This window comes from Hippoglossus hippoglossus, chromosome 7 (genome assembly GCF_009819705.1).
Source record: "Hippoglossus hippoglossus isolate fHipHip1 chromosome 7, fHipHip1.pri, whole genome shotgun sequence".
Taxonomy (NCBI): Eukaryota; Metazoa; Chordata; class Actinopteri; order Pleuronectiformes; family Pleuronectidae; genus Hippoglossus; species Hippoglossus hippoglossus.
This window is the reverse complement of record NC_047157.1, coordinates 9,260,763-9,288,014: the sequence shown is the minus strand read 5'-3', so window position 1 is coordinate 9,288,014 and position 27,252 is coordinate 9,260,763. Positions and strand designations below refer to the sequence as shown.

The 27,252-nt window shown below is 38.8% G+C and overlaps 1 protein-coding gene and 1 long non-coding RNA gene across 5 annotated transcripts in view; one reads left to right on the top strand and one right to left on the bottom strand.

Moving 5' to 3' along the window:
• The window catches only part of LOC117764609 (oxysterol-binding protein-related protein 2-like), a 21,324-nt gene extending 4,886 nt beyond the window's left edge, over positions 1 to 16,438 (bottom strand). For 2 of the 3 annotated variants that reach the window (XM_034590532.1, XM_034590534.1), the window contains exons 1-5: positions 16,333 to 16,438; positions 4,566 to 4,909; positions 1,978 to 2,101; positions 701 to 776; positions 61 to 195 (exon numbers count right to left, since the gene is read on the bottom strand). In XM_034590532.1, coding sequence (XP_034446423.1) covers positions 61 to 195; positions 701 to 776; positions 1,978 to 2,101; positions 4,566 to 4,602 — 372 coding nt within the window. In that variant the 5' untranslated portion in view covers positions 4,603 to 4,909; positions 16,333 to 16,438. Of the gene's footprint in view, positions 1 to 60; positions 196 to 700; positions 777 to 1,977; positions 2,102 to 4,565; positions 4,910 to 10,083; positions 10,233 to 16,332 lie in introns of those variants that run through there. The other variant, XM_034590533.1, reaches the window with a different exon arrangement.
• LOC117764612 lies at positions 13,544 to 27,252 on the top strand. 2 transcript variants are annotated; one of them, XR_004614415.1, is made up of 2 exons: positions 13,544 to 13,554; positions 27,135 to 27,252. It is a non-coding gene; the product is annotated as an uncharacterized LOC117764612 (long non-coding RNA). The 2 variants fall into 2 exon arrangements; XR_004614414.1 differs by lacking the exon at positions 13,544 to 13,554 and adding an exon at positions 20,039 to 20,048.

Here is a 27,252-nt window from a genome sequence, read left to right as displayed (position 1 = left end):
TGTGTGTGTGTGTGTGTGTGTGTGTGTGTGTGTGTGTGTGTGTGTGTGTGTGTGCCTCACCTGCATGCGCTCTATGGAGTCAGACAGCGAGCAGGCTCTGTTGATGAGGTAAGTGTGTTCCATGTATTCTGTGATTCTCTGTAGGAAGCTCAGAGGCTCGTTGAACACAATGGGCATCGTGATCTTGGACAGTTCCTGTGAAATATACAGCATTGTGTTTTAGAACAAGTTGTTAAAAAAACTTTTTTGTTAAATGCTCTGCATCTTGGTCCTACTGAATCTGGCCAATGCAAGAGAAATCTAATGCTGTCACAAACAGGACAGTGTGATAATACTATCTACAAATTTATGTTGGCCAATGTTACTTAATCATTGAATTAATTCATTTTAACATGTACCACTTCAAAATAAAAGTCCATTTGTTTTATGCATGTGTGGCATAATTCCAAAATGTTCCGTGCATTACATAGACTCTGCAGCTAAGGACAACCTGTTTTAAGTGTTTTTATTTCAATTACAAAGTCCCCAAATCACACTGAGCTCAACACATGACAATAATATTCAGTAGCTAGGCCATGATCTAATAGATTTGTCAAAAAGCATCTAACTACACTATAATTAAGTTTCCCTCTGTCCAGGATACTTGTTACTATTAAATCATCATGTGAAGAAAAGCAGCATTTGATCTGCGGGTCTTTACCAGTCCGATGCATTTTTTCAGGATACTCCAGATGCTAACAGTGTTTCTGGAAAACATGGGTGCAGGTAACGACGTTCTGAAATGAAAGAAAGAGAGAATGACTGGAGATGAATGAAGAGCAAGCACAATCACAGCTTCCCCCATATTTGACAGTTGGGACTTGGTGTTTTCTTGAACGATCAGAATTGACATCTCATGATGAATTTATGACCTAAAAGTCATTTTCAGCCACAAAACTCGACAACTTTCTTTAAGTTAAACAACAAGGGTATTGTTTTCATCTGCCAACCAGGTTTCCACAGACAGTACTGCAGACTGTAATCAGTGCGTAAGGCTTCAGACAGTCTCAGTTGTGTAGCCATTCTTTCTTTGGCATCAAAACACAGAAACAAACAGAAAAAGAAATCCATTCCATTCCCTCTTGTCTGCTGTCAGTATCAATGTCATGGATCAGTACAAACAGTATCTGATCAAATCTAAGGATCGGAATGAAAAACACAAAAGCTACATCTAGATTAGGAAAAAGTGGTAAATGCTTGAATAAGGAAGAGGAAAACAATTCCACACAAGTTTGACATGATGTTCTGATGATTGTGAGCAGATCTGTCCACAAAAACAAAAGCCAGATCTCTTTTTCATTGCTGCAATGAAATTTAAGTAATTTGGCAGCAAAATGCCAAATCATTTAGGCATGAGTCAACAAAGTCAGGCCCTCACTTACAGACATGGAAAGAACTACTACCTTTTTCTCTTTGTCGCTAACTTTCAAAGACATATTATTATAATTATGTAATGGAATGTGTAGTGTGACCTCAACCAGGTCACACTACCTTAAAAATGCAGCCTGATCTCTTGCTGAAATTCAATTGCAATTTTTGCATGATGTGCTTTTCTTTTTTTAAATGTGCTCCTGTAAAAGAGCTTTCCTCTAAACCTTATTATGCAACCACAACTTCAGTTAATACTTAACATGCCTTTGATATGCAGTTGTAATACAGTTCAGCTCAAGTTTTCCACCTGCAGCCATGTTTTCCTCTTATTTTTCATGCTAAAAGTGCAGAGAACAGTTCAGATGTGTGCCAAAACTTGTCTGTACATGTAAATGAAAGATCAAATACAGTGGTATCAAGCGAGCAGCCTTCAAGCCTCGTCAGTAAAGGTTATGACCCTGCCCAGTACTTGTTTCAGCAGGAGGCTTCAAATCATATCTGGACAAGACATGAAGCCGGTGAAACTTACACAGTGCAGGTGTAAGCGGTGCAGGAATGCAGCAGTACCTGTGTTTCTTGATGCCATTCTCCTGTGGCACTGATCCATTGTTCTTCCGACTGCTGTCACACACAATCGCATCTTTGAAACTGGCCTCTGACACCCCTTCATACGACTCGTCCGAATCCAGGCCTGTGGGAGATCAAATGTGACATGAGATTAAGGTTACAAAAAACTAGCCAATGACCTGCTCACTCATCAGTGTATTAGAAATGTTAAAAAAAGAGTCTTCTGATGAAATAGAGACACATGGAGCTGCATGATCTTGCTGGAAGTTGATTTAGTGTCCCATATATGTTTTGTTTGTCACAGACTATGACAAGTATTTGCCTACTGCTTTGCATCAGGTAATTATTGCATGGGTTTGACTGGCAAATTATGTTGATTGCCTGAATGAAATGGTTTTACAACTGTTAACCTCTTCACTGACACAACAGTGGGCGTCTTTAACAACTCTTTAAACGTTCTAATCCATGGTCATGAGTTCCAAGATACAACACATGCATAATAAGTCATATGAAACCATGGCATCTTCTTCAAATATTTAGAATGGGTCCAAGTTTAAAGTAATATGAAAGGTAACAAAATACACAGTGTGTGGCGTTCGAATACTTATTTGTGTTGATGTCAGTCTACTTTGTATTTGATGACAATAAACCTGTATTAATGGGCCTGACAACAACAGTAAACCTGCATGTGACTGAGTAGGATTCAGAAGTAATTCTAGGAGTACATCCTAGCGTTGATCCACGCCTGGGTGATATTCAGACTTTGAAAAGGGCAGGTGAGCACTTAGTGTCCTAGAGGTTGGTGAACTCAAGGTGGGGCCTTAACAACAGCTTAAAAGAGACCAAATTGTTTGTTATCATTCAGCAAACACACCTTCTCAGCTGTCAGTATTATGTCAAAAGGTACCAGGTGTGTCTTCTTACCATATCAGGTGAGTCATATTACAACAGTTTGTATGACCTGGTCAGATATTTTGTTAGAAATAGAAAATTATATTCATATTTATGTTTTCATTCGTGTATAATCAACTGCAATTTACCATTATTGTGTTTTCATGAGTTTTGTTTGAGCCCTGCATATCCTCTTCCACAGAGTGCACCATGTTTCTATAGAAGCCCAGAGCGAACAAACCAAACACTGGCTCTGCATTGGGCCTTTTGTGTTTTTATGTGACCTGAAGGCATCTTAGGTTCACCTACAAGCTGAAAAAGGGGGAAACGTTAAAGGGATTCAGTTGGTTGATGCCGCTAAATCCTTCCCTGGGTTTTGATGTAAGAAGAGAATATCACACAGACACTGAGATGAGAAACAAATTTGGTGAATAATGGCGATAACAATATTAAAAAGTACTTTTGAGGGCGAAACACTGAAAATATCAGAAACCTACTAATTCACATTCTAGAAGACCAATGGGGGGGGGGGGGGGGGGGGGGGGGGGGCTGGATGCCACCTGATGCTGATCAGAGCTGACCCTGTGCATGCTTACTAATGAATAATACATGTGACTTGGTCGGCATCTGTCTCAGATTAGTAAGGTGATCATAATAATGACACAAGGACAAACTCATACACACACACTTGAACTATTTGTTCACCTGGAAAAAACAACCTGCCAAAGAAATAATAATAGACACAATAATGACTGAACATTATTGGTGTTGCTCTCTGTTGACACAGAGCACCACCCTGCTCTGCTATGCCCTTCAATCCTGTAACAAATACTAATATTAAAGCTGTCAAATGAACACAACAGGGCAGGTAAGTGTAATCGCTGTGTTTGACAAACCTGTTCATTTAAAAAAGAGAATTACAAGAAAGAATTTTCACTGCAATTTAGGTTTGAATATAACCAAGAACTCACACAATCCAGGGCGATGTTGACACTGCTATAATGACCTGACGTCTAAATAATTTAAGTAATAATCAGACTAAGACGGGTTGGGTTTCATCAGATGGTATTATGCTTCCTCAGTATGATGGAGGCAAAATAGGCCATCTAATTAGAAATGTCAAGCAGTAAAAACAGGGCCTGATAGAAACAAAAGGTAAAATATAAGATACTGTCAAGAATCCTACTTGGACATACAACATCAAGAATTGTGTTAAAATCCATAGTGAGAACATGTCTGGCATCATGTTGAGCATTTGTTGGACAAACAGCATTGCTGATTAATGTACTGCAATAACAAGAAGATTCATTGTTGTTAATATTTCGTTTTAGTCCTAAATATTATAACAGCCAAACATTTCCTTGTTTCAGCTTGAAATTGATCAGCATCTGCTGCTTTTATTGTGTGAGAATACATCAAACATCTTTTATATTTTAGATTGTTATTCAAACAATAAAAGGAATTGGATTAAATTGACCTTTTTATTAACTTAGCTGTAATTGACAAGTTTACTACAAAATGAAATAATCATCTATTACTTTGTGTTAAGGACCTATCCATTTTTCAACTATCACTAAAACAGCTATTCCCAAAATATTAAATGTATCATGTAATCAAAATGTAAATTTGGGAAAATAGATGTGATCAGACTGACATGAAAAAAAACACACACACACACTCTCCCCCTGAGCACCAACCTGTGACGGCGTCGTAGAACTCATCCTCGTTGTTCATCTTCTAGAGTCAAAGCTGACCAGTCGTTCAGGAAAGATTGTTCAACTTCTAGCACATGTTCCTTTAGGTGGGGACCCTTCTCAGTTCCACCAGAGGGACACCTGTTGGTCGAGGTCCCTCTTAGATGGCACCACAGCAACAGCACAATATCCAGAGTTTAATATCCAGAGAAGGTCCCAAACAATCTGATGCTGATTATGGTGGATAGCTGAACCACAGACGAGATGTTTGTGCAAATCAGTTCCTTAGTTGACACTTCAGAGTTCAATTTGGGTCTTTGTTCGGTGCGTGAAGGCAAGTCAGCAACCTGTAGAGAAAACAAAACAACACATAAGGCTTGAGTGCAAACATAGTCAGGGTTTTATAAAGTAAATGAAGAGTCACCACAGCAGGACCAACAGTAAAACCTGGAGAAAACATCATCATTTGACCAATAATATGAGCTAAACATGATTTGAGCAAAAAAAAAAATTCTATGTGCCCTTGTGTAAGAGTTTTATTTTGTATTCTGACACAAAAACACTTTCAGGAATTTATGTGGCAATGCTCAATTAAAATGTCTTATTATGAGAGAATTGTGTATGTCTTTGTTATAAACAACTAGACCAGTGCATTGTCTTGATACTGGCTCCTTTATAAAGCAGCAGTTTTCAGATGAAACAAAATGCTGAGGCTCATTCCAGGCCATCTAGGCTACTAGCTGAAAATCTGCTTCGTCTGTCTGAGCAACAAGCTTGTCTGTCATGGCCCACTGAGTGCAAACAGAGAGTTTTCTAGTTCACTAGGTAAATAATTGGGGCAGGACTGTCACAGGCATTCTGGCTCTTTGTTGCCTTCTGTTTGGTACATTGGCTTTTCAAAGTTTTAAACTCGTCACCCTGAATAACCTCTGATTCATCAATTCCCAAAATAGCAAGTTAAAATTTCAACGTACCTATATATATATATATATTTTTTTTTTTTACAAGATCAATCAACATAATGAACAATCATTCTGAAATTCAACCAGATCACTGATTTGTTCAATGAACATTTGGCTAAATTAACTTTGAAGCCTTGACAGGTGAAGTAAACAGCGTTGACTCGCTTCAAGCTGTGGCATCATTAGAACTCAAACAGCTTTTGGAAATGTACACTAAACTGTGTTGGTACAGATCATATTATTCTCTGCTATGACGCGAGAGACTGTACTTACAAAATGTTTAGGCTCAGTAACAAAACCACTTCACCACAATCAAACAATACTTAACCTGATGATGCATAATAAATCCAAGTTTCTCTCACCACTATATTTCTGCAGGCCTGACCTTAGTAGCACTACAAATAGGCATGTAACATTTTCATCACAGTGACACAGCCCACATGCAAATATGAAAAATGACTTGCACGGTGAATCATCATCTGTAGCAGAAGCTGTCAGCATGAGGCTAGACTTTGTCACACAGCAGGGGTTTGCTCCCTTTATCCCACACAGCAAGTCTCAATACAGTTTTTCATCTTAAGGAACTCGACACACACAATTCGTGAAAAAGACAAGGATTAAGTCAATGTGTGGCATTAAAAAAATTACTAAATGGGACCAAATAAGATTTTTAAGGTTTTCATTCAGATATTATTAGATGTAAAACCCATTATTTTCTTTAGTGAAGGTACTTTCATTAAAACTGACGCATTGGGCAGCCGAGCCTATGTTTTTCTTTCAAAAATCAATCAAATATTGTATATATGTTTTACCTGCCTAATTAGATTCACTTATCAAGGGTGTGTCTTTATTACATATATTCATATGTCCTATTCAAAATGTGTTTAGTCCTTATGAAGGGCAGCTGCTTTGTGGGCAATGCACAGAGTAAGCTTTGTAAGCTGTGCAGTCTTTAACAATAAAAAAACAATAATTTACTAATTTCTAAGGTTGCACATACCTTTTCTTTACCGGCAGTTTGATTAAATCCCCAAAGACACAATTAACTAACTTCCTCAATTCTGAAAGTGAAAATTCTGAATCTGAGGTTAAACATCTCTGTTTCCTTTCCCTCATTCTGTCTTTTTTCTAAGCACAGGTAGGGTTTTACCTTTGCCAGAGATACTGTAGGTAACATCCACAGGCTGTTATTTAACTGTTTAAACGGCTTATTCAATATTCAACCCTACGTATATTTGTTGTGGTTGGCTCCTATGAATCTATAATTAAGTGCTTTACATAGACAAATAAAAAAATAGTTATACAATATATTTTTGACAATGTCACAAGCTCTTATACTAAACAGCGATCACACAGAGTGAAGACATCCCATTTCAAACGGGAGTCGACTGCTTATCAGCAAAGGATATCCAGTAGAGGGATCTCCACGACAAAGCTTGATATTTCCTGTGGCCTCTTAATGACATAAACCAGGGCACTCCAAACAATTCACAACATTCAGAAGTGAGCTTTTAAATCCAGATTGGAGGAAATGACAATTCACAATTTCAAGTAAAAAATTGGTCTCTGCAGTGGCCAGGGTTCAATTCCAGCTTGCGGCCCTTTATTGTGTGCCGTCCCCCATTCTCTCTCTTTCCCCCTTTCACCACTAACACTCTGTCCTGTCCAATAAAGCCCAAAAAGTATAGAAAATACATATTGTTAAAAAAATAGTAGAATAAAATTGGTCTCCTAAGTTTGAGAATAAAACGAAAGCTTTCCCAAACTACTAACTGCTTCTTAAGAGTGTGTCTGTTGCATGTGCACCAAAACATGACCAAGCCGATAACTGCTATAACCCTTATCAAGCATATTTCTGTGCTTCAGGACTTCATGTTATACCAATGTTCTGTGAACAATTCAAGAATTCACATAAAACCAGAGGTCACTGCCACAAATATTCACTTACACAACTTGTAAATATATAACAAGTGCCCCTTTTTCTACCACACAGTAATGATATTCTTCTATTTGCATGATGGTTTGACTTTTACACTGTTATATCATATCAGGGGAAGGAAAAACAAAAATAAGGTAGGTCAAGGTAGAGCGATTTAAGTTGTGATTAATCAATAATGAAAATCTTTAGGTCATCGTGCAGCAGATAGTGAGATAACATTTGACTAAACTGCATCTTCTGAACATATATGGCAGGAAAGTGTGCTGACTGCTATTCACTAAAAATAGGACAATATAACATTTCAGGGTTGAACGTTGCATCTAGGAAACACAAACAGCAGCTCGGTGTGACAGGAAGCAAGGAATGGCTACCCTAATGTCTGTGAACACAGGAAACATGGCTGAAAATCTAATTTGCATTGGGCTATTACAGGCTCACCATTTTACTAATCTCTACGGTGGCACTTATCAATCTTTTTACTGTAGAACTGTAGGAGCCATTCATACCAAGAATAATAATGATTTACTAAACTTCTATATCATTTAACATCTGATACAGGCAGCATGAGCATCTGTCTAGCTGCAGTCTCACAGTGTAAAGCCTTACTGAGGGGGCAAAAAGAGTCATTAATACTATTGTTCCATTATTGGTTTGATTGAATGAACACACATACTCCTGACACTGATTATCATATGTCATCAACAAGACAAGAAAATGTTGCCTTACATGTCCTTCAGTGCAGCTCCCATACAACCAGAAGACATGACCCTTAATACAGGCAACTATGAAGGTCATAACCCTAACCCTAACCCAGTATGACAGCCCCTGGTCCCCCTCAGGTTGTCGCTGACCTTTGTAATGTTTAACAGAATCTACTCCTTGATGTGTTTCTGAAGTTGCGTAACTTCTACACTCTGCATAAAGACCTCAAAATGTTTGAAAAGAAAAATTAACTATAAGTATCAGTGCAATATCTGTGGTTAGGGTTCCGAATCTATAGAATGAGACAGCCTTTGGAACGTGACTCCAATGGGTTGTAAGGTTTTTTTTAACCTGTACTTTGAACGTTTTATTACTCTTACCCCCAGTTTCCATTTTGTGGAAAATGTTGAGGTAGAATTATAAATTTGCTGTAGGATGTTTATTCCCATAAACTTAAGGAGCAGAGCAGACGTACACTAATGCTACACTGCACTAAAGCTGCAGAGATTCAGTAGTTAAACTGAACCCAGAGCCTTGTGTAAGAGTATTAGCAGTTATCACACAATCCCATTATTAGGAGCAAGAGGGGAAAAGGGGGGATTAACTGAAACACAATTGGAACGACCAAAGCTGGCAAACGTGGTGTTGTTTTCAATGCCTCATTAAGAAATAGCTTCCATCAAAACTTGTCCATGCCCTAGGTGAGTCCAGGATGGGGCAGTTACAGGCAGACACGCACACAAACACACAGTGTTCTCCAGTTATGGTAGCAGGATAGGTAGAAGGCTGCAGTCTTGCTGATTACATTCAATTATTACCCCATTAAATTAAAATTTGTCCTCTTTCATGAATTGTAGAGGAAATGGTTATTTGCATTCCTCTCTTCAAGTTAAACCAAATTCTTCACACATTTCTGTAGTTAACTGTTTTGCACTGTCATACAGTTTCGGTTTAATTTGGAGAGAGAGAGAGAGAGAGAGAGAGAGAGAGAGAGAGAGAGGGACAGAGACACAGAGGGACAGAGACACAGAGACACAGAGACACAGAGAGAGAGAGACTTCTGATTGGCTGCAGCAGGCTCTCAGATCATATTGCTCTCCCTCTCTCAGACGCCTGTGAGCTGTTACGTAGCCATGACAGAGGTGGCACCATGAACACACCACATACACACTCCTCCAAAGGATAGCTTTTGGCAAATCAATGTAATCTAACACTTTCATATTCCATCAGCTACATGCATATACATGTATTTGGCATGTCAGCTGTAAAGATAAAGAAGATGAGAGTGTAAAAGGAAAGGTGAACGCATGCACTAGTGATATTGAGCTTTCTTGCACATAATTAACTGAACACAAAATTGCTAAGTATAATCAAAGTTTGTAGAGCTGATCTACTCATTTTTCACCAGAAGTACAATGACTCATCAACAACTGAAGCTGTGGTTATCAAACTTTTTTCAGCCAAGAACAAAAGATACTTACAATTATATTGCTGCTTTTATCAAATATATATTATCTTCATAAAATACAATGAAATAACACATTTTGAATAAGTTGAGTAACCAATAGTTAAGATCGCTTTGCAAAATACAGAAGAATGCTAAAATACTAGACAGTTTTTTTTAAAACCTTGCAAATTGCGAATTTCAGACAGCTGACAAAGATATGACAAGAATCAACACAAAACCAAAGTCAACACTACAACACAGGATTATTTGATTGTTTTTTAAATTAACTTTCTAAATTTTATCAAATGTAAATAACTTCTAAATATTTAATCAACAATAATTAATGCCTCCAATCTACCAAACTCTACAGATCTCACTCATTCATTCTGCTTCTTTAAAACAGGTTATACTAAACCAATCCAGTGAAACAACCCCACTGTCTTTCAGTCAAAACCTCAGAGACAAACCTACCGATGTGACTGTTCCATTCATAAGTCCAGTGTAGAGCTACTAAACCTACAGGGACGTCTCTCTGCGCAGTCCTCTGAGGGCTGACAAAAACATCCGAAGCCGCAGGGACACGGAAAGAGAGTACGCGAGACAAGAAGGAAATTAAGAGACAAGAGCTGTTGCCATGTGAGATGTAGTCCAGTACTAAGCAATGAGCACGCGCACGCACCCACACCCCCACACCCCCACACACACACACACACACACCTCTTTCTTTCTTTCTCATACACAACTATCTCGATCGGGGGCACACCTCTGCAGACCGTGAAACACATACCACACGTCAATTTCGCAGACATACTGAAGGAAGCTGTAAAACAGACCAGCCTTTGAGGTTACGAACAACAATGAAAAACTATTGAGTAAAGTGGGAGTGTTAAGCCAAACAATGTAATTTCCATTGCTTTAAACAAATATAGAACTGGTAGAGTTCAGAAACTAGCGTCTAATAAATTCCTGCCTGGCTATAACAACGGATCCTTCTCAACAGCAGGAATTATTTCATGGGCCTTGTAACCTTTTCACAAAGTGAAAAAACCTTTTCTGCCTTTGGAACGAGGATAAAACTGTTTCCGGTTTCACGATAAACAAAGGCAAAATACCAAAAACATATTACCTTTACAACTTTTTGCTTAAACACCAAGCTGGATTACAGTGGTTTGGAAAATTCTAATTAAAACTGTCCAGCATCCACCAAAGTGAGAAGCACCATCCCAGACTCAGACACAACATGCAACATTAATTTACATCAATGGAAAGATGGTGGAAAGCAGTGACAAGGCATAAGATGACTAAGTCTTAGTGTGGTTATATTTTTGGTTTTCAGAGATCTGGAAACTAAATCAAAGATGGTCTCACTATAAGAATAGGGGAAATGTCATTGTTGTCTGTTTGACTACTAATAATGTCTAATTAATGTAAAGGGAAGCTGAATAGGAGATTGAGGTTAGGATGAAGAGAAGATCTGCCTGTCGCAAAGCAGGAGGTAGAATGTGAATGCAGCCTGAGAGGCAACGTTAGATACAAGAAGCACAGACCAAGGAGTCCAACACAGGGTACTATCTGTCTACCTACTATCAATGTGGTAAAATATATATATATAATTATCCATCAATGGATTCAAACTGTATTTAAGTAATATATAAAGTAAATTTAGCTCTACCTGTTTTCATGAGTTGCTACTTTAAAACATCATCACATCACTGTATATACATAATCTGTAATAGGACACAGCAGTTCTGCCAGAAGGTAGGGAATAGAAGTACAGTACATATCACAAGATCATTACCAAAGGAGAGTTTAAATGTCAAAAGCCCACAATTGACTTTTTATTAGCTCAGTATGAAATCAAATTCACTTGAGCTCAATCACAAGACTAACCTTTTCAGAGTACATCCATTGACTGCTGCGATCTAGAAAAAGTAAGTGCTAAGATCAAAAACATCTATACTGGTCTGCAGTCATAGAGACGACTTGCACCAGTAGCTACATTAAAGATTGGTCAACAAACAGCGGTACACCCAATCAAATCACGAACTGGTTGATAAATGAAGAAATTACACAACTCTCCTTTTAAGAATCACAAAAGGGTTTCAAGTTGGACTTCTTGAAAAAGGTTAAAAACTATGCACCATAATTGATGATTGGTGAATTGAACAGAAAATCTCGCCTTTCTTCATCCTGTCTTGAAAAGAGAAAGGATTGGAGGCACAAAACAAGGGGCACAATTGAAATCACACAAATATGTTCACCATTCATCAGTGAGAGAGAGAGACTCATGCAACAATACTTCCGTCAGCATTGGACAAGGACATCAGCCAAATAAAAAAAAAAATGGATAACACTGTCTCAGCCAAACACAAAAACACAAATTATAGTTCAATAACAGTTCAGCATCATTTAGCTCTGCCCTGCCCTAAAATCTAAGAAATATAACTATCAACAGTAACGACTTCAAGGATTTCACCATTTCTGTCCTCAAAGCTGACTTAACAAGAATCGTCATCAGATGAACATAAAAGCAAAAGACCCAGTAATCCAAGTTAAAACTGTATTTTTACAATTTCTATTTTTTCAAAGCTAAATCCCTGCGCAGAGCACAATCCTAAAGAGTTCATTAAGTTGCTTTGTGTCCCTGCTCATCTCTGACTGAAGTGATAAGTCGATCCTCCTGCAGGAGCACAGCGAGCGCAAACCCACTCGGAACAAAAGTCTGTCTCGTTCTGAGCAGGATGCTGAGCAGCACAGTCTCACACATACACACAAACTGCCATTCAGTGTTGTTTGAGTCAGCACGTCCAAGCTAAACCTACTAGGATGATTCTTGACACAGTTTTATATATAGAAACCCTGCACAGCATGTTGCCTCGAAACTTCTTTAAAACATCTCCACCCTCAAACAAAAACCCAGGGACACTCCTGACTAAGTGCATATTAAATGCAAGCACACAAACACACAAGAGCAAGTTGATCAACATTGTTTGTTACTGGATCAGCTGTGAAAATCTGGTTTAGCTGGATTTTTGCTTCTCTGTTGTGTTATGGTTCGTCCTTCTGAGGATGACTACTGTGTAGAAATATGTTAATGACTTATTTGGGGATTTTACCTGCTGACTGGGTTCAGCTGATTGCACATCATCGAGACATTATACCTTTATTTTAAAATGGTATGTATTATACAGTTTTTAAATTGTTTCAGTCGGCTGGAGGTTTTTTAGCAGTGCAACTTTGCCAAGTGACAAAATAAGTGTTACTGAAAACACTGAGCCTTTCCTCAGCTCGCTGACTGACCAGGGTTTGCTAATCTTGTCGAATACTGCAAGTAAACGCACCTGGAACAAATGGGAGAGAAATCAAGGTCCAATCCAAGCAGACCAATCACTCTTCTTGCAGTCTGAGTGTGGTCCTACCATAGTCCTGACCCAGAAGCTTCTTTGAGACATGCACTGAACTCCAGATAATATCCTTACATTCTCAAAAGGGGCTGTATGTGAGATCACAAATGTACAACTGAGTTGCTCCAGAGTTTTTTCTGCCAGCTCCCTAGTAAAAACTCTGGATAATGTCGAGTGAGCCCTTATGGGAATACAGAAGGAGATTCTCCATGAGTGAGTGGGTGGGTTGATGACGTTGCTAACATACGACTAACGCAAAACTGAATAAAAAATAAACAACAAAAAGAATACAAATATCTCAGGTTGAAAAAGAGGAGCAACACACGTATAGGAGACGCCGACGAAGATGTCAACTTGGACAGAACAAGATTAGACAGCTTTTGGTGATGTGGGCCAAAGCTGTAAACAAAAACATTCTCCACAGCAGAATTTATACGTTACATCCTGTCCCTGCCTGCTACGCCGCCCCTCACCTCAATGCTCTGGAGTTTTCTGTGTTATTGTGAACACATTTGACCCGAGAATCTCCTGCTGCGTTGTTCAATTGGGATGGGCAAACTCTGGAGAAAGTCCAGACCCCATTGTGTGGACATTTTCTGCTTAGTGGCAAATTTTTTTGTAAAGGAAGAGCCCTCAAAATGTAGACATGCACACCCATTACAATAAACCCTCCATCAGTGGGGAACCGCTGCAGACAGGAGTTACACTGAATTATACTGACCAACCATGAACTTGTATTAGCATTACATACATACACAGAAGCAGGACTCCATCCATATCGGGCTTTAGAACTACCCGGCACAATTCAAACATTTCTTTAGAGAAGAATCTGAGAATTATGTTTTTAAATTAGCACAGCATTTAATCATACACTTATGACCACACAATCTGACAAATACCAACAGGAAAACATCAATAATTTGTATGACTTACTTTTCATCAACAATACTGACCAGTAATGAAAGCATGCTGATAATGGTGCATCTGTAGCAGGCTTGTTCTCAGTGTGTCCCTACTGACCAATGTGCCCTGTTTGCTACCATGAGGTAATAAAAGCAGAACACAGTGGCTGTGCATCAGACAGGCTCATGATTGGCTACCTGTTCTCTATTATAAATAATATATACAGTATTGTTTCTCTGTTGCCTGGATGGTTGCCTAGACTAGCTCAAACTTTGCCTTATCCCCATGTGGCAACCAACACACAGCAGATACGAGACTCACATAGAGATAGTGAGTGACAAACCTATTAGCATCATCTTATCAGATGCTTCACGATTATGCAATATTGACACGATAGGATTAGGAACAAGTAGCAAGACCCATTTAAGGGAGAGGTACTGTAATTACTTTTCCACATCTGATTCATCTACTGCAAAAATTGTATGAGGAAATTGTATGTTTACATGTGTTACATTTCCTTGAGTGTGTCTGTGCTTCCACTACTGCGACATTCATCTCAGTTGTGTTGAAACCTGGCTTTCAGGACATGCCTTGCAAAATCTCTTTCCTGTTCCCTTAAATTTAACAACAGAACTCAAATATATATTGCATAATTGAAACACATCAATCTGCCACTACATGAAAACCCGGTAACTGGTTGTGGCTCACTGGTGTGTACACAGAGGGGTTCAAAGAGTGACTACTTCACTGGAAAAAACTTTTAATATTATAAATCGTAGAAATCTCTGTTAGTCTTCACTGCCTCACTCTGCAGTTCTGCTGGGAGGAATGCAGGCCCATAGTACAATGTGATGGTTCTCTTTCAACAGGAACCATCAGCATAGCAAACAACTAAGTGGGTGATTAAAGCACCTTAGGGAGGAAGACACACAACAAAATGACATGGGACATGATGTCTCGTCTAATGAGAAATACAATCAGCATATTCCTTTAATAGCCTGTTGGTAACATCAAACTACAATTGGAAATACTACTTGGAAAAAAATATAGGAATGGAAAAAAGTAACTGTCGCATTATTCTCTAAATCTCATTGAAATTATATTTTGTATGCGATATAAAATAGATGTAATAAAACAGTATTTAGAGTAAATACAGCATCCTGTACATTATAAAATCAAGGTCTGCACTTTTTACATTTACAAACTAACAAAATATCACAAAATAATGACAAATTAATTACAAAAAGTAATGAGTGAGTTGAAAAGTTATCATCAACACGTTTCAGTCAGTCCAATGCTGATTTGATGTGATCTGATCTGCGATTTATTTCATAAATGTGAGAAAAAAAATATGAAGTGTTAAGTTAAATTGTATTAAAGAGGATTAAGTGTCTAGGTCAGCTCCTTGGACATGTATCAATAATGTGTCTGCATTGCTGTCTGTTATTATTGCGATGATCCCAAGTGGCAGTCAAAACACTAAACAAGATAATGGTGGATGTCTACACAGACCCTCAACCTTAGTGTAAGCACTATTTTCCGGGCATCCTCAGCGTTAGAGGCCAGCAGTGCACTGTCAGCCTGCATATGTCTGTCAGGAAGAGCAAATAAGCAGGTCTTTTTGTCACCTTAAAACCTCCAGCTCACGAAACCTTGAAAAGACAAATCTTTGTTTAGTCCCTCCTGTGAACTGGGTGGAGGTGAGGATGGAGGCAAACCGCCAGGATGACATTTGCACTGTTTGCCTAAGCAGTTACACGCCATAGGAGTTGACTGACCTCCACCCTGCTTCGGTGAAGTCTTACAATGAGGAATCTTTATCACACTTCTCTCTTTACGACCTGCATATATTTGTTTCTCCCTTTCATTTCCCCAGATTTGTGGTCAGATTAGTAATAACAGTCGTACCACTGTCGTACCGGGTAACGTGTGAGTTTTGCTCACTTATACACTGGAACAAGCCCAAAGATGAATGGTAGTAAAAGATGACTATATGACTCTAATGTGGAGCTGTGTGGTTTGATTGAATCTCAACTGACAACTTAGCCAAGTGCCAAAGACAATGCTAACGTCCACTGTGTGCTCGCTAACGTTAGCGCGCACTAACTAGCTCAGCAACTTACAACTCAAGTAACCTCAGCTACGGTTTAAATGAGAGAAGGCGGTTGAATACAACACACCAGGAAGTGTCCGTCCTGCCCCGCACACACCGAGCTGACAGCAGGGAGCTCTCTGACAACAAGGAGCCCTCTGACAGCTAGCAGCGGCGTTAGCGGGCGGGCTACAGAAAAAGGTGGCTAACTAGCACAGCTAACAACCTTGTTAGTTTACAAAAAGAGCAAAGCAACGTCTGTTGGTGGTGAAGACGCAAGAGGAGCGCGCGGACAGAGCGCTAGCGTGTCTGCAGTCTTACCTCAGCGGGGTCTCTGCTGCCCGACTGTTTAAACGAGTCCACAGACGTGGGCAGGAATCCACTCTGGAGCTTTGGATTGACACAGAGGCGGAAGTGGCTGGTAGAGGGGGCGTGATGAAGGACATGGTCTGCAGCCAATCAGCAGTCACACAGGGAACTCCTGACCAATAACGATAGAGGTTGTGGAGAAGTACATGCAGAAGTACCTTTGGTTTTTGACTTTGTTGTCTTATATAATGCTCCACATATTTTCCATCCCAGCCTTTATATAATAAATCACACTTCTTTTCTTCTGGTCTTTTATCATTATTAATGACTGACTGAAAAACTTATTTTATTATGATATATAATCACATGGCTCACTTCTATTTATTGGCCCTCACTTGTATTTCAAAACTTTTGTTTGTGCCCCAGGTACACATATAAACGCACGTGGATTTTGTAACATACCTGTAACATATCCACTAAACACCACACCCTGATGGTTTCGGTGTCCAGGCGTCTCCTCATTATCTCCTTAAGAAGATTAACTGAACATGATAGCAATGCATGGAATTCATGGCTGTGCACTGGATGGCTTTGTTTACAGTTTATGAAGATGAATAATCATTTAATTCTATTTATGTGGTTAGTTAGTAAAGATATTCACCAGCTTGACAGTAACTTAGAGACAGAAGCATCACTGCTCTTATTTGGCCTTTTGATAGCTGGTGTTCATTCATGTGACATCAGCTTGACTGGAGTGTATTATCTCTCTAATCAATAATGTAGCCTGTGAGTCACTGATAGGGGGGACACACCTCCCTGCTTGCTCAGGGAGTAGAACAGCCATGACAAAGAATGAGGAATATGGTCTAGATTGAAAGTGAGCCATCTCCGATACATTCTTAGTCTTCCTGTGTATGTCCTTGTGTTTGTGGGTCACTAACTTAGGACTGTGTGTGTTGATTTGTCATGTTCAAGATCCCTGCATGAATAAATGCATCTTTATCACATTTTGATATAAAATAATAGATTCAGCTTATAATCCTTTTTATAGAGCTTCAGAAATGTGTTGTTCAAAGTACAAACTGGTCGTCCATAGGTCTCTCCCACAAGAAGTGGGTAGTTTCTGTTTGCAAAAAATTTGAGTAATGTGTGGTGACACGGTGGAGAGGTGGTTTGAACTGTTACCTCACAGCACGAAGGTTCCTATTTGAATCCCATTTTTGCCGTCTATGTGGAGTTTGCATGTTCTTCCTGCGTCTATGTGGGGTTTCTCCTGTTAGCCAGCTTCCCCTCACAGTCCAAGGACATGCAGGTTGGAGTTTGGTTAATAGGAGAGTCTAAATTGGCCTTAAGGGTGAATGTGAATTAAGTCCTGCAATATGCTGGCGACCTGTTCAGGGTGTACCCCTCCTCTCGCTAATGTCAGCTGGGATTGGCTCCAAAGCCAGGACCCTCAAACGATAAGCAGTATAGATAATGGATGGATGGAAGAAAACAAATGTGGTAATTACGCTTGAGAAACAGGAGTAATTTGGAGCACAGGGAAAAAGAGAAAGAACAATTTCTAAAAAACACAAAATTTAAGAGGAAAATACACATCCACTGTTCGACAGTTGATCCCAAACAAGCAAGATAAGAGCACAGCAATACAGAACAAATATTTGAGCTTTTCTGCCGTTCAAATGTAAATCACACAGAAAAGTACAATCTCCAGTAATGACTTGCCATCACTGTAGGCTGTGTCAAACAGACAAGCTGTGTGCTTCCTTTCCCACCATTACATAACAGCTGCGATGGTGTGATGAGAAGAGAGAAGAACAGAGGGAAGGATGAGAAAGCGGTGGAGAGGAGGAGGGAACAGACAGAGCACAGAGGAGCAGAAGATAAAATGGTCTCTATTCATGCTCACAGTGGGACACAGAGTACTGTTTATACAACCACGCACACACACACACACACACACACACACACACACACACACACACACACACACACACACACACACACACACACACACACACACACACAGTCACGTACTGTACATACATATGCTCAGACCAGCATGCATAATACACAGACATGCAAACTAATAATGTGGTAATAGTGCTGCTGTCCTTCTGAAAAATATGGGGTCAACAATGCTGCCATTGTGTGTTCATGAACTCTGTCTGAATAAAAGAGAGATGTACATGACGTGTCTCGTTCTCATCTTTTTGATGCTTGAGAGATTCCTGAAATTAATAAAACTTTAAAAAATAAACTACTTTGACATGGAATCAATTCAAAAATAGAATCATCAGTTGCAGTTGGTTAAACACGTGAACTTCCCCTTAGGAACCACATCAAATCTCAGGACAGGAAATCATTTGAATAGTTCACTTCACTTCTGGTCAAGCCAGTGATTTGATCGTTATCATACAAATACAAACAGCAACCAGGTCTTCTTCCTCCTCATCTGTTGTTGTTACTCTCAGCCGGTTTGTCTCTTACTGCAGGTTCCACTACTCACCACTAGATGGAGGCAGAACATAGATCAACTTTGTTATTTCTATATTTAAAAAAAAAACTGGTGCATGTTTGCTTTGATAAAGATTTCAGGTGGGTTTCAGTTGCAGTCCTTGTTGTTGTTGGAGGAGAGATATTCACAACTAGAAAATAAATAAAACCTAACAAGAGTTGATCTTTTAAAGGAACACAACAAGGAATTAATTAAAAAAACAATTACAAGAAACATGCAAAAATATCAGATAGCAAAGATTTTAAATCACCCATGGAAATGTAAGACAGCAGTTTTCAGACGAATTGCAGTTGATTCCATTTAATAAAAGGTGCATAATACCTGAACCCAGGTCTGCCAACATTAGTACGAGTGTAGGGGATAACTGAGGAGATGTTGTTACTGGATGAAGTTGTGACTAGTTTTAAATGAAAGAAGAGAAGTTAAGCAGTTTGTGTCATAAGTAGAGTTTAATAAATGAATGACATGGGATGACTGTTTCTTCTTGACTCTAAGGGCGTCCATCCACCCGAGTGATACAGAGAACGATGATGAGTGAGTCCCAGTGCCATGGGAAACTGAATCTGCTGAAGCTGCTTCCCATGCATTGGGAGAGAAATAAAGCTGTCCCCATGTTAGCAGGTTCCTTTTGTAAGTTCATAAGTTTATTATTATTATAATTATATATTTATTATTATTATTATTATTATTATTATTATTATTATTATTATTATTATTATTATTATTATTATACATTATAAATAGAGTGAACCCTATTGGAGAATGTTGGATCAGTTCCTCAAGGCTGACCTCTGCCTCTTTTCATTCATACTCTCCTACGCTTTGTTTTACATTTGATTTGAGATTAACAGGATATTAATACCAAAGCCGTCTCCATGCTTTGCTTCCTAACTTATATTTAATCGTGCTGTTATAGTTAAGATATAGTCCTCACCCTGTAACTCATGCTGAACTGAAAGGTAACAACACTACGAGGAAGCTTCAACTAATCCAAGGTGCTTCATAAAAACTTTTCCTTTGTTGATTGCAGTAGTTTACCTACAGCGCCACACATTGGCCGAGTGTCTAAGTCCTGCACGTGTGTATTGTCCTTTAAATGACTCTGACTACCCCTTTTATTTGATTTATGTTCTACTCCCTTTATTCACCGTTTTCACTTGAGTCTACCGTATATATATATATTTATATAATCCCAAAGATCTGCTGATTTGTATTCTCTGTCTGAACTACCTCCAATTTCAATTCATCACAATCTATCCATCTACAAACCAATACTCTACAACCACTTCTCCTATCTTATCATTCTTTAACAATCACAAATAAAATAAACGAATTTGAATATCCGTATTATGTGATTGTATCATTTACATATAGGATTACAGTGCAACGTAAACTATATTGGGGATTCAAACCACTGAGCTAACCTACCTTACAGTATATACACTAGTTACAACTAACTGTAACCTGTAACTACCAATTACACATTACTGCATTATCGATCTAATAATTAGAAAAATGTTACTTCAGAACATGTATTGTTTTTTTTGATACTTCTGACACATTTTACGGATAATGCTTTTGCACTTAATAAATAAAGCTTTATAATCCTCACCTCTGTGAGCCGCTGCAGAAACATCCCCACTCTGTGTTCTGGTTCTTTACTTGTGTTTCATAAACACTCCAGATGGGTTTTTACTCCAATGCAGCTCGTTCACCCAGTGTCTTTAACCTCAAGACAGGGGAAACTCTGCCACCTGCTGGACAGACAATGCAGTTTATCTTGTTTAGTGTGTGTGTGTGTGTGTGTGTGTGTGTGTGTGTGTGTGTGTGTGTGTGTGTGTGTGTGTGTGTGTGTGTGTGTGTGTGTGTGTCTGACTCTTTAAAACTTTGAACACGTGAGGACATTTTCTAACTCATGATGAAAGCATTAGTACGTTTATTGTCATTCTAACGTCTAATCATGAATCCATTTGATCTACTTGTATTTATCCTGAATGCTGAACCATCTTGTGCTCAATACAGCATTTACCAAAACCACTGTAATAACACAAGTCCATAAATGAAAGACCAGTAAAAGCATCACTTAAAATATAAATTACATGTAAATAAACATAGATATGAATACTTAAATAATAAATATTTCCTGTAATGAAGAGAAATGTTGTGATTGCATCAATAGCTTTTTTCCCCCTCACAGTCAGCACAGTGTTTGCTCGTTGTGGGAACTGTTGGGTTTGAGATAACGTAAGTTGTGATTTTGTGCTGTACAAATAAAATTGAATTGAATTTCATTGAATTTAGGGTCGATTCATTGATGGGTTAGAGTTTTTATGTGATTTGTTGATGGCAAGAATAATAGAGAATATCCAGTCTCCTTTTAATGAACTGACATGAAAAGTCTGAGGAATGATGCAGCTTTTTATGGTGATCAAAAATAATTAAAAGAAAAGGTACCATGGTTAGCTTTATGGTGGATTCTTTGTATTCTGCTGACTGTCAATTCCTAGAGAAACGGCTGAGTCTTCAGTGGCTACTGTGAGATAAGATTGACCCATTTTAGTTTAGCTTTACACACAGATCTCTATCTTTAACCTCTGCGCCTCCTGAGTCTCATTCTGCTGGTACCATGATGTCCTGTGCTCCTACAATCATTTCAATCCAGTCATTAGTTTAGATGATACTTCACTGCGGGATTTACATAAAAAAATTCTCCCCAGTGAAATAATCTGTATCCCCTCTGTTGGGAGAAAGACATCCAGCTTTGAGCAGGGTTAGGTTGTCAGGCAGAGGTCTAGAAAAGAGGGATGGGTCAGGGTCAGGGGTCAGACAGAGGTGTAGAAAAGAGGGATGGGTCAGGGTCAGGGGTCAGACAGAGGTGTAGAAAAGAGGGATGGGTCAGGGTCAGGGGTCAGACAGAGGTGTGTCTGCCTCCTGTAAATCCCACATCTGAGCTGGCTGAATTAATGGAAATCAAACAGCCCTGCAGTTAAATCTATACCTTAGTTTAGCTCCTGCGGGGATTTGAGTTCAGTTAAATTGCCTACACAGGAAAATCCATGGAATTAACTGTGAAGTTGAGAAACAAGTCGATCTATATGTGTTTAAATATTAATGTACTCTGATTGAGTTTTTCTCCCTCAGTTTCATGGGCAGACACTGGAGATGCCGTTCAGAATTTAATTATTCGAGGACAATCTTTAGACAGCGCCCAATATACAGAAAAAGATCTATATTGCCATATATTGCACTTAATGGTGAACAGTATCTCCAATTAAAAACCTTCTCAAGGTCAAAACATCCTCAGGCAGTTTGTGGCCCCGGCCGACCTGCGTGTCGCTCCACTGGATTGTTTAAGTCAGTGTTTTTTCTTTCCTTCTTTCTTTGGAGCAAATTTTCTTCTGTATTTTCATTTCATTCTTTTTCACTTTCCCATTCTGCTCAACTTCACCTTATTCCCTTTTTCACTCCTCCCCACCCAGACTTACAAAGCACACCCGTTCTGTTGCCTCTTGGAGCCATATGGACACCTCACAGAAAATGATAATCAAATACAGATTTTGCTAAGTGTGCATTAAAACCGCTTTACAGAGAACAGGGCGTTAATTGCTGCCTAAATACTTTCTCTGTATAATTCTAGCTTTCATAGTGTGTTCACCGAATGCTGAATCTCAATAAAACACCATCTGTCCACTCTTCTTAATGGGTCAGGACTCTTCTCCACTATCCCCAAAGATAATAAGCACTTTCACAGTCAGAGCCATTTAGAAAGCGTCTTTTCATTCTCATCTGTGTGGCCAAATATATGTCATGGTCAACATTTCTCTGCGGTTGTGGACAGGGTCGCAAAGTCAAAGTGACTGCACCTAAATGGCCATTAATAATGCAGTGAAGTCTCTATGGACTGGACCATAAAATAAAGGTAAACAAAGGAGGTTTTCATTTCCAACTCAATAATATAATTACATCAGCTTGTATAGATTAGGGAAAGTGATCTCCTGAGTGTAAATTGGCACTAAACATAAATACTAAAGTACAATGTGTATGCACCTTAACAGAAAAGATCAGGGTGGAAGATTGGGTTTGTCAGGTGTTTAAAACCAAAGGCTGGAGTTCACTTTGCATCTACGACCTGTGTGTTCACAATCTTTCCTTAACCTCAGGAGAATAGAAGGTGGCAAATCAGAAAATGCTCTTATTGAAAATGAATATTTGTAACAAATTACCTAATTTATTGTTTACGTATAAGGACTTGGTAAACTTTCTTTGTCAAACTATTATTCCTCTTCATACCAAAATCACTTTATTATTTCTGTCTTCTGTCACTGCCCTAACCTCTACTTCATCTCTTAAAACCTATATGTTCAGCATTTTATATAAGGCAGTCCAAAAACAAAAAAGAGACAAAAAGAGGAAAAGAAACCATATTAAATTCCAACAAACATTTATTTGTGAATTCTATGACAAACAGGAGGCATTTATAATATTGTGTTTTGCAAGCTACATTGGTTGCAAAAAAGAAAAAAATCCCCCCAACCCGTTTAAAAATCCACTTGGATCAAATGTTCTCATTGAACGTCTTCAACATTTCCTGCCATGGTTCCTCCGTTTCTAAATGCACCTATGTACAGAGGAGGTGGTGTGTAAAACTAGAGAGCTACATACTTCCACAGCGACCTGCTGTTGATATTCAGCTTTTTCTCAACGAAACAAAAAGGACAGAGAGGGTACAAGCCTTTCCTCTCTTTTCAAGTGGTGATGCAAGGGGGGGACACATTTCCTTACTGTGTACTCGTTTTATTGAATAGCTTTCATTGCATTCTCCTTTTACTAAAGAGTCAAGCATTTTTAAAAAAAGGACAAGAGTACGTTATATAAAGCGAATATACAGGCTGTCTCTAGGTAATAGTTTAGCTATAACATTATGAACAGTAAGGAATTCATGTACATACTGCCAGAATGTAACAATCATATGAACGGTAATGGAAACATGTTAAAAAGGCTGGAGAGGTTCATGTCACAGACACAAGGGGAATAAAGAGACTCGTGGTTGCGACCTGTAAGAGCTCATCTGTCATTGGCTGGTGATGCTGAGTGACATGCTCATCTGTCGGCTGCAGTGACTCTATATCTGAGGGGGAGGAGCAAATGTGACACCTGGCGGGCAGGTGGAAAAGCCGGAAAGGCGGAGACACGACTGACCAACGACAACAGAGACAGAAAGAGTCGTATGCTGACTGCGCCATTTTAGATTCTCATAGAAAATGTGTCCAGGTTGCAGTAGATCTGAGATACAATAAAAATCAAACAGTGTGGAAAAGATTAAAAAAAACATTATAACTGTTTAAAGTCATGAATCCCAATGTGTTTATGTTCAAATCAGTTAAAAACATGGAACTTCATTCTGTATTTTGTTTGTGTCCTCCATATAAGACAGTGGCAGTTTTTTTTCCCCACAACCTGACATGTGCTGGAATCGTCTTTCGTTTCATATCTTTATATTCACATCATAACAACATAAGATGATGCTTGACTCAATATTAAAAAAACATTAAGTCGAAATGCGACATTGGTAAAATTTGCACCTATTTGGAGGTCTGGTCACACAGATGTGAAGCAAAACTAGTCTCTTAGGCAAACTGTACTTTTGAGATCCCATTGTGACTTGCAACACAGATTATCTGTCACAATGAGTAGTTATAATAGTAATGTAAACACAAATCAGTCTGCACCTACTGCAAGACCACAAATGAAGACAATCTTGTTTTAAGTGAACCTGGTTGGCATTGTGTCATACAGAAGAGTCAAGGCACTAAAGTGACCTTCGAATTGACAGGACGAAATGACAATACGACTGAAGCTCTGGTATATACAGGCGACAGATGTGTTCAGGTGATTCATCATATTTACAATATACATGAGTCTGTGTTGTTCAATGACGCATCTCAGAGTATATTCATAAGTGGACGAGGTAGAACAGAATCTGGTTAACTTCATCTACGTTAGTGAGGTGGGATCATCGGAAACTTAGAAAGCTTTACATTAAATCATTACATATAAAATATCAAATGTTTTTTGTCCTCAAACTGTGGACTATTAAAATATCAAAATCACACTATTTTATTTATTTAGAGTGAAGGATGCCAAAGTGTCTGCACGTAAAAAGTTTGAAAAGTATGATTAGTTTCAGGTTTGTGCTTTTCTTTTCCAGGCGTGGCGAAGGTTTGATTTTAAAATCCTATTATAAACTCATCAGACCTATTATTGACATCATGTTCAGATTTCAAAATAAAAGGAGCGATTTTGAGCCCAAGCTTGTTGGTTTTATCATGACAGATTCTGTAGTATATTTAGCAGTATTATTTTGTAGAATTTGCAGTATATCCAAATAGCAGAAGTGTTGCCAAACCTAATATTAGGGTATGATAAAGGTTCCTTTGTGGTTTCAGATGATTGATTCCGGTGTGTGGTGGCAGAGACTGTGGGACGACTGAGTCATCAGTGGACTGTGGTCACTGCAGACTGAACCTGAGCCAGACTGGAGTCAACTGAACTGTGTGTAAACATCTCAGGATCCTTTTAGAGTTTTTTCGGCAAAGATGTCGGGCAGCAGCTAAAGGGCCCCATTGAAGGGAAAACTATTTTAGGAGTTTCTTCATTTCTCCCTTACAAAGTTTCAAATAATGCGTCTTAACTATTTTGGGCATAGATAATAACATGTTGGTGAGCTTCTGAGTTCTCCGTGTCTTGGTAACGTGCAGCATGTACTGTAATTTGTGCGTGAACATAAAATAGCATTAGTGGCTCGTATTTTTCAATAGCGGCAAACGTCTTGGCTTGGGTTTCTATTTGGCTAATTTTGCAGCTTTTCATTGTGCTGATATTTTCAAATGAAAATCGTTACACTGGACGTTGAGCTGCTGTGGTCATGGATGAACTATACGGTTTGATACATTGTGCCAGACCTCCGGATTCAGAACTTCACTGTAAACCTTCTGTCCTTTAAATATGCTTCCAAATGTAGCTGTGTGAAACAAATGCTAACTGCTAACCAGGGCAGCGTCAACCAGAGGCCGAATATTTTGCCATAATTAGAAAATTAAACCAGGTTTAGCAACAAGAGGGGGCAGCAAAGTAGTGGATTATACTGCAGGATTGGTTTGAGAAGTTTTTATGGACATTCAAAAATGTCTTTGCTAACAAGCAACAAAATCTTTTCTAAAACTACGGGTGGTAGTTGCATATTTAAAAGAACATTGATCCTGATGGAAAATCCTTGTTACATTTTTTTCAAGTAGAGAAAACACCCGTTCTGACGTACAGGTCGCTGTAGCTGCCCAGCTGAGGGAAGCAGCTAGCTTGTTAGCGATCTTATATATTCTTCAGATTAAATGAGCTGTATTTAAGATGAAACTCGAGACTAGAAATCACCAGAATTTATCTATTTTCAGCATTTCCGCAATTTCTATTGTTGATGTTAAATACATGTTATGTATTTAACATCAACAGATGTGGTTTTTAATTGTGTGACACAACGACAAAGCGTTGACAGATGGAACTATCATGGAAAGTAGAGCAGTGGATTTGGACGCAACTGTATTAGCTGTGCTTTTTTTGGGACTGTCGAAAATATTTGAACGAGGTTACATTATTCCTGTGGTCTCAGGTTTCTTGGCTAAAAACTACCTTTTGTATAAATGTGGTCGGGAATGAGACAAAACTATTCCTGTGGCAATCGGGCCAGTAGCTTCTGAAGCACAGACTGGTTTCATATCGTTGGTTTTGTACCAGCAGTGAGGGCTGGACTGGAGACAGACAGCAGCATTTAGACTGTGGCTTTTCCTCACTGTGTTATTTTAGATACATGCACTGTTACGGTAATGCCCTATTTCAAATTGCTGAGTCATCAAACTGTGCGCAGAGACAGAGACACCCGATGGCTGCTCCGGCACAAGCTGTGGAGGAGACACATTGAAATAGACGAAAGGATCGATTGGTGGATGCCTTGTTGAAGGCAGCGTCCCACAGCAGACTTTACACTAAGTAGCACCATGAGAACTCAATAGAAACAACAGGCTAGTAATCTGTAAAAACATCCATATAAAAAAACTAAAATAATTTAGCTTCCAGAAATACAATAATCCTTGGTATAAAACAAAAAACCTCATATACCCTTCTATACCTGTAAACCATTTTGTCCTTCCTCCACTGTGGTACAGTACTTTACTGTAGCTTCAGTACACAGTTATGTGCGCAGTTATGTTCATAAAAACAATCTTACCCATTTAAAGAAAAAAAGGCTTTTTCATATGGAGTCCAGTTTTGGTGTGAGCTGACTAACAGGCAGTCTGACAGGCACTTTGATTATTGGTAGATTGATTAGAAAGAGAATGATATCGCAAACAAACAGATGGGAG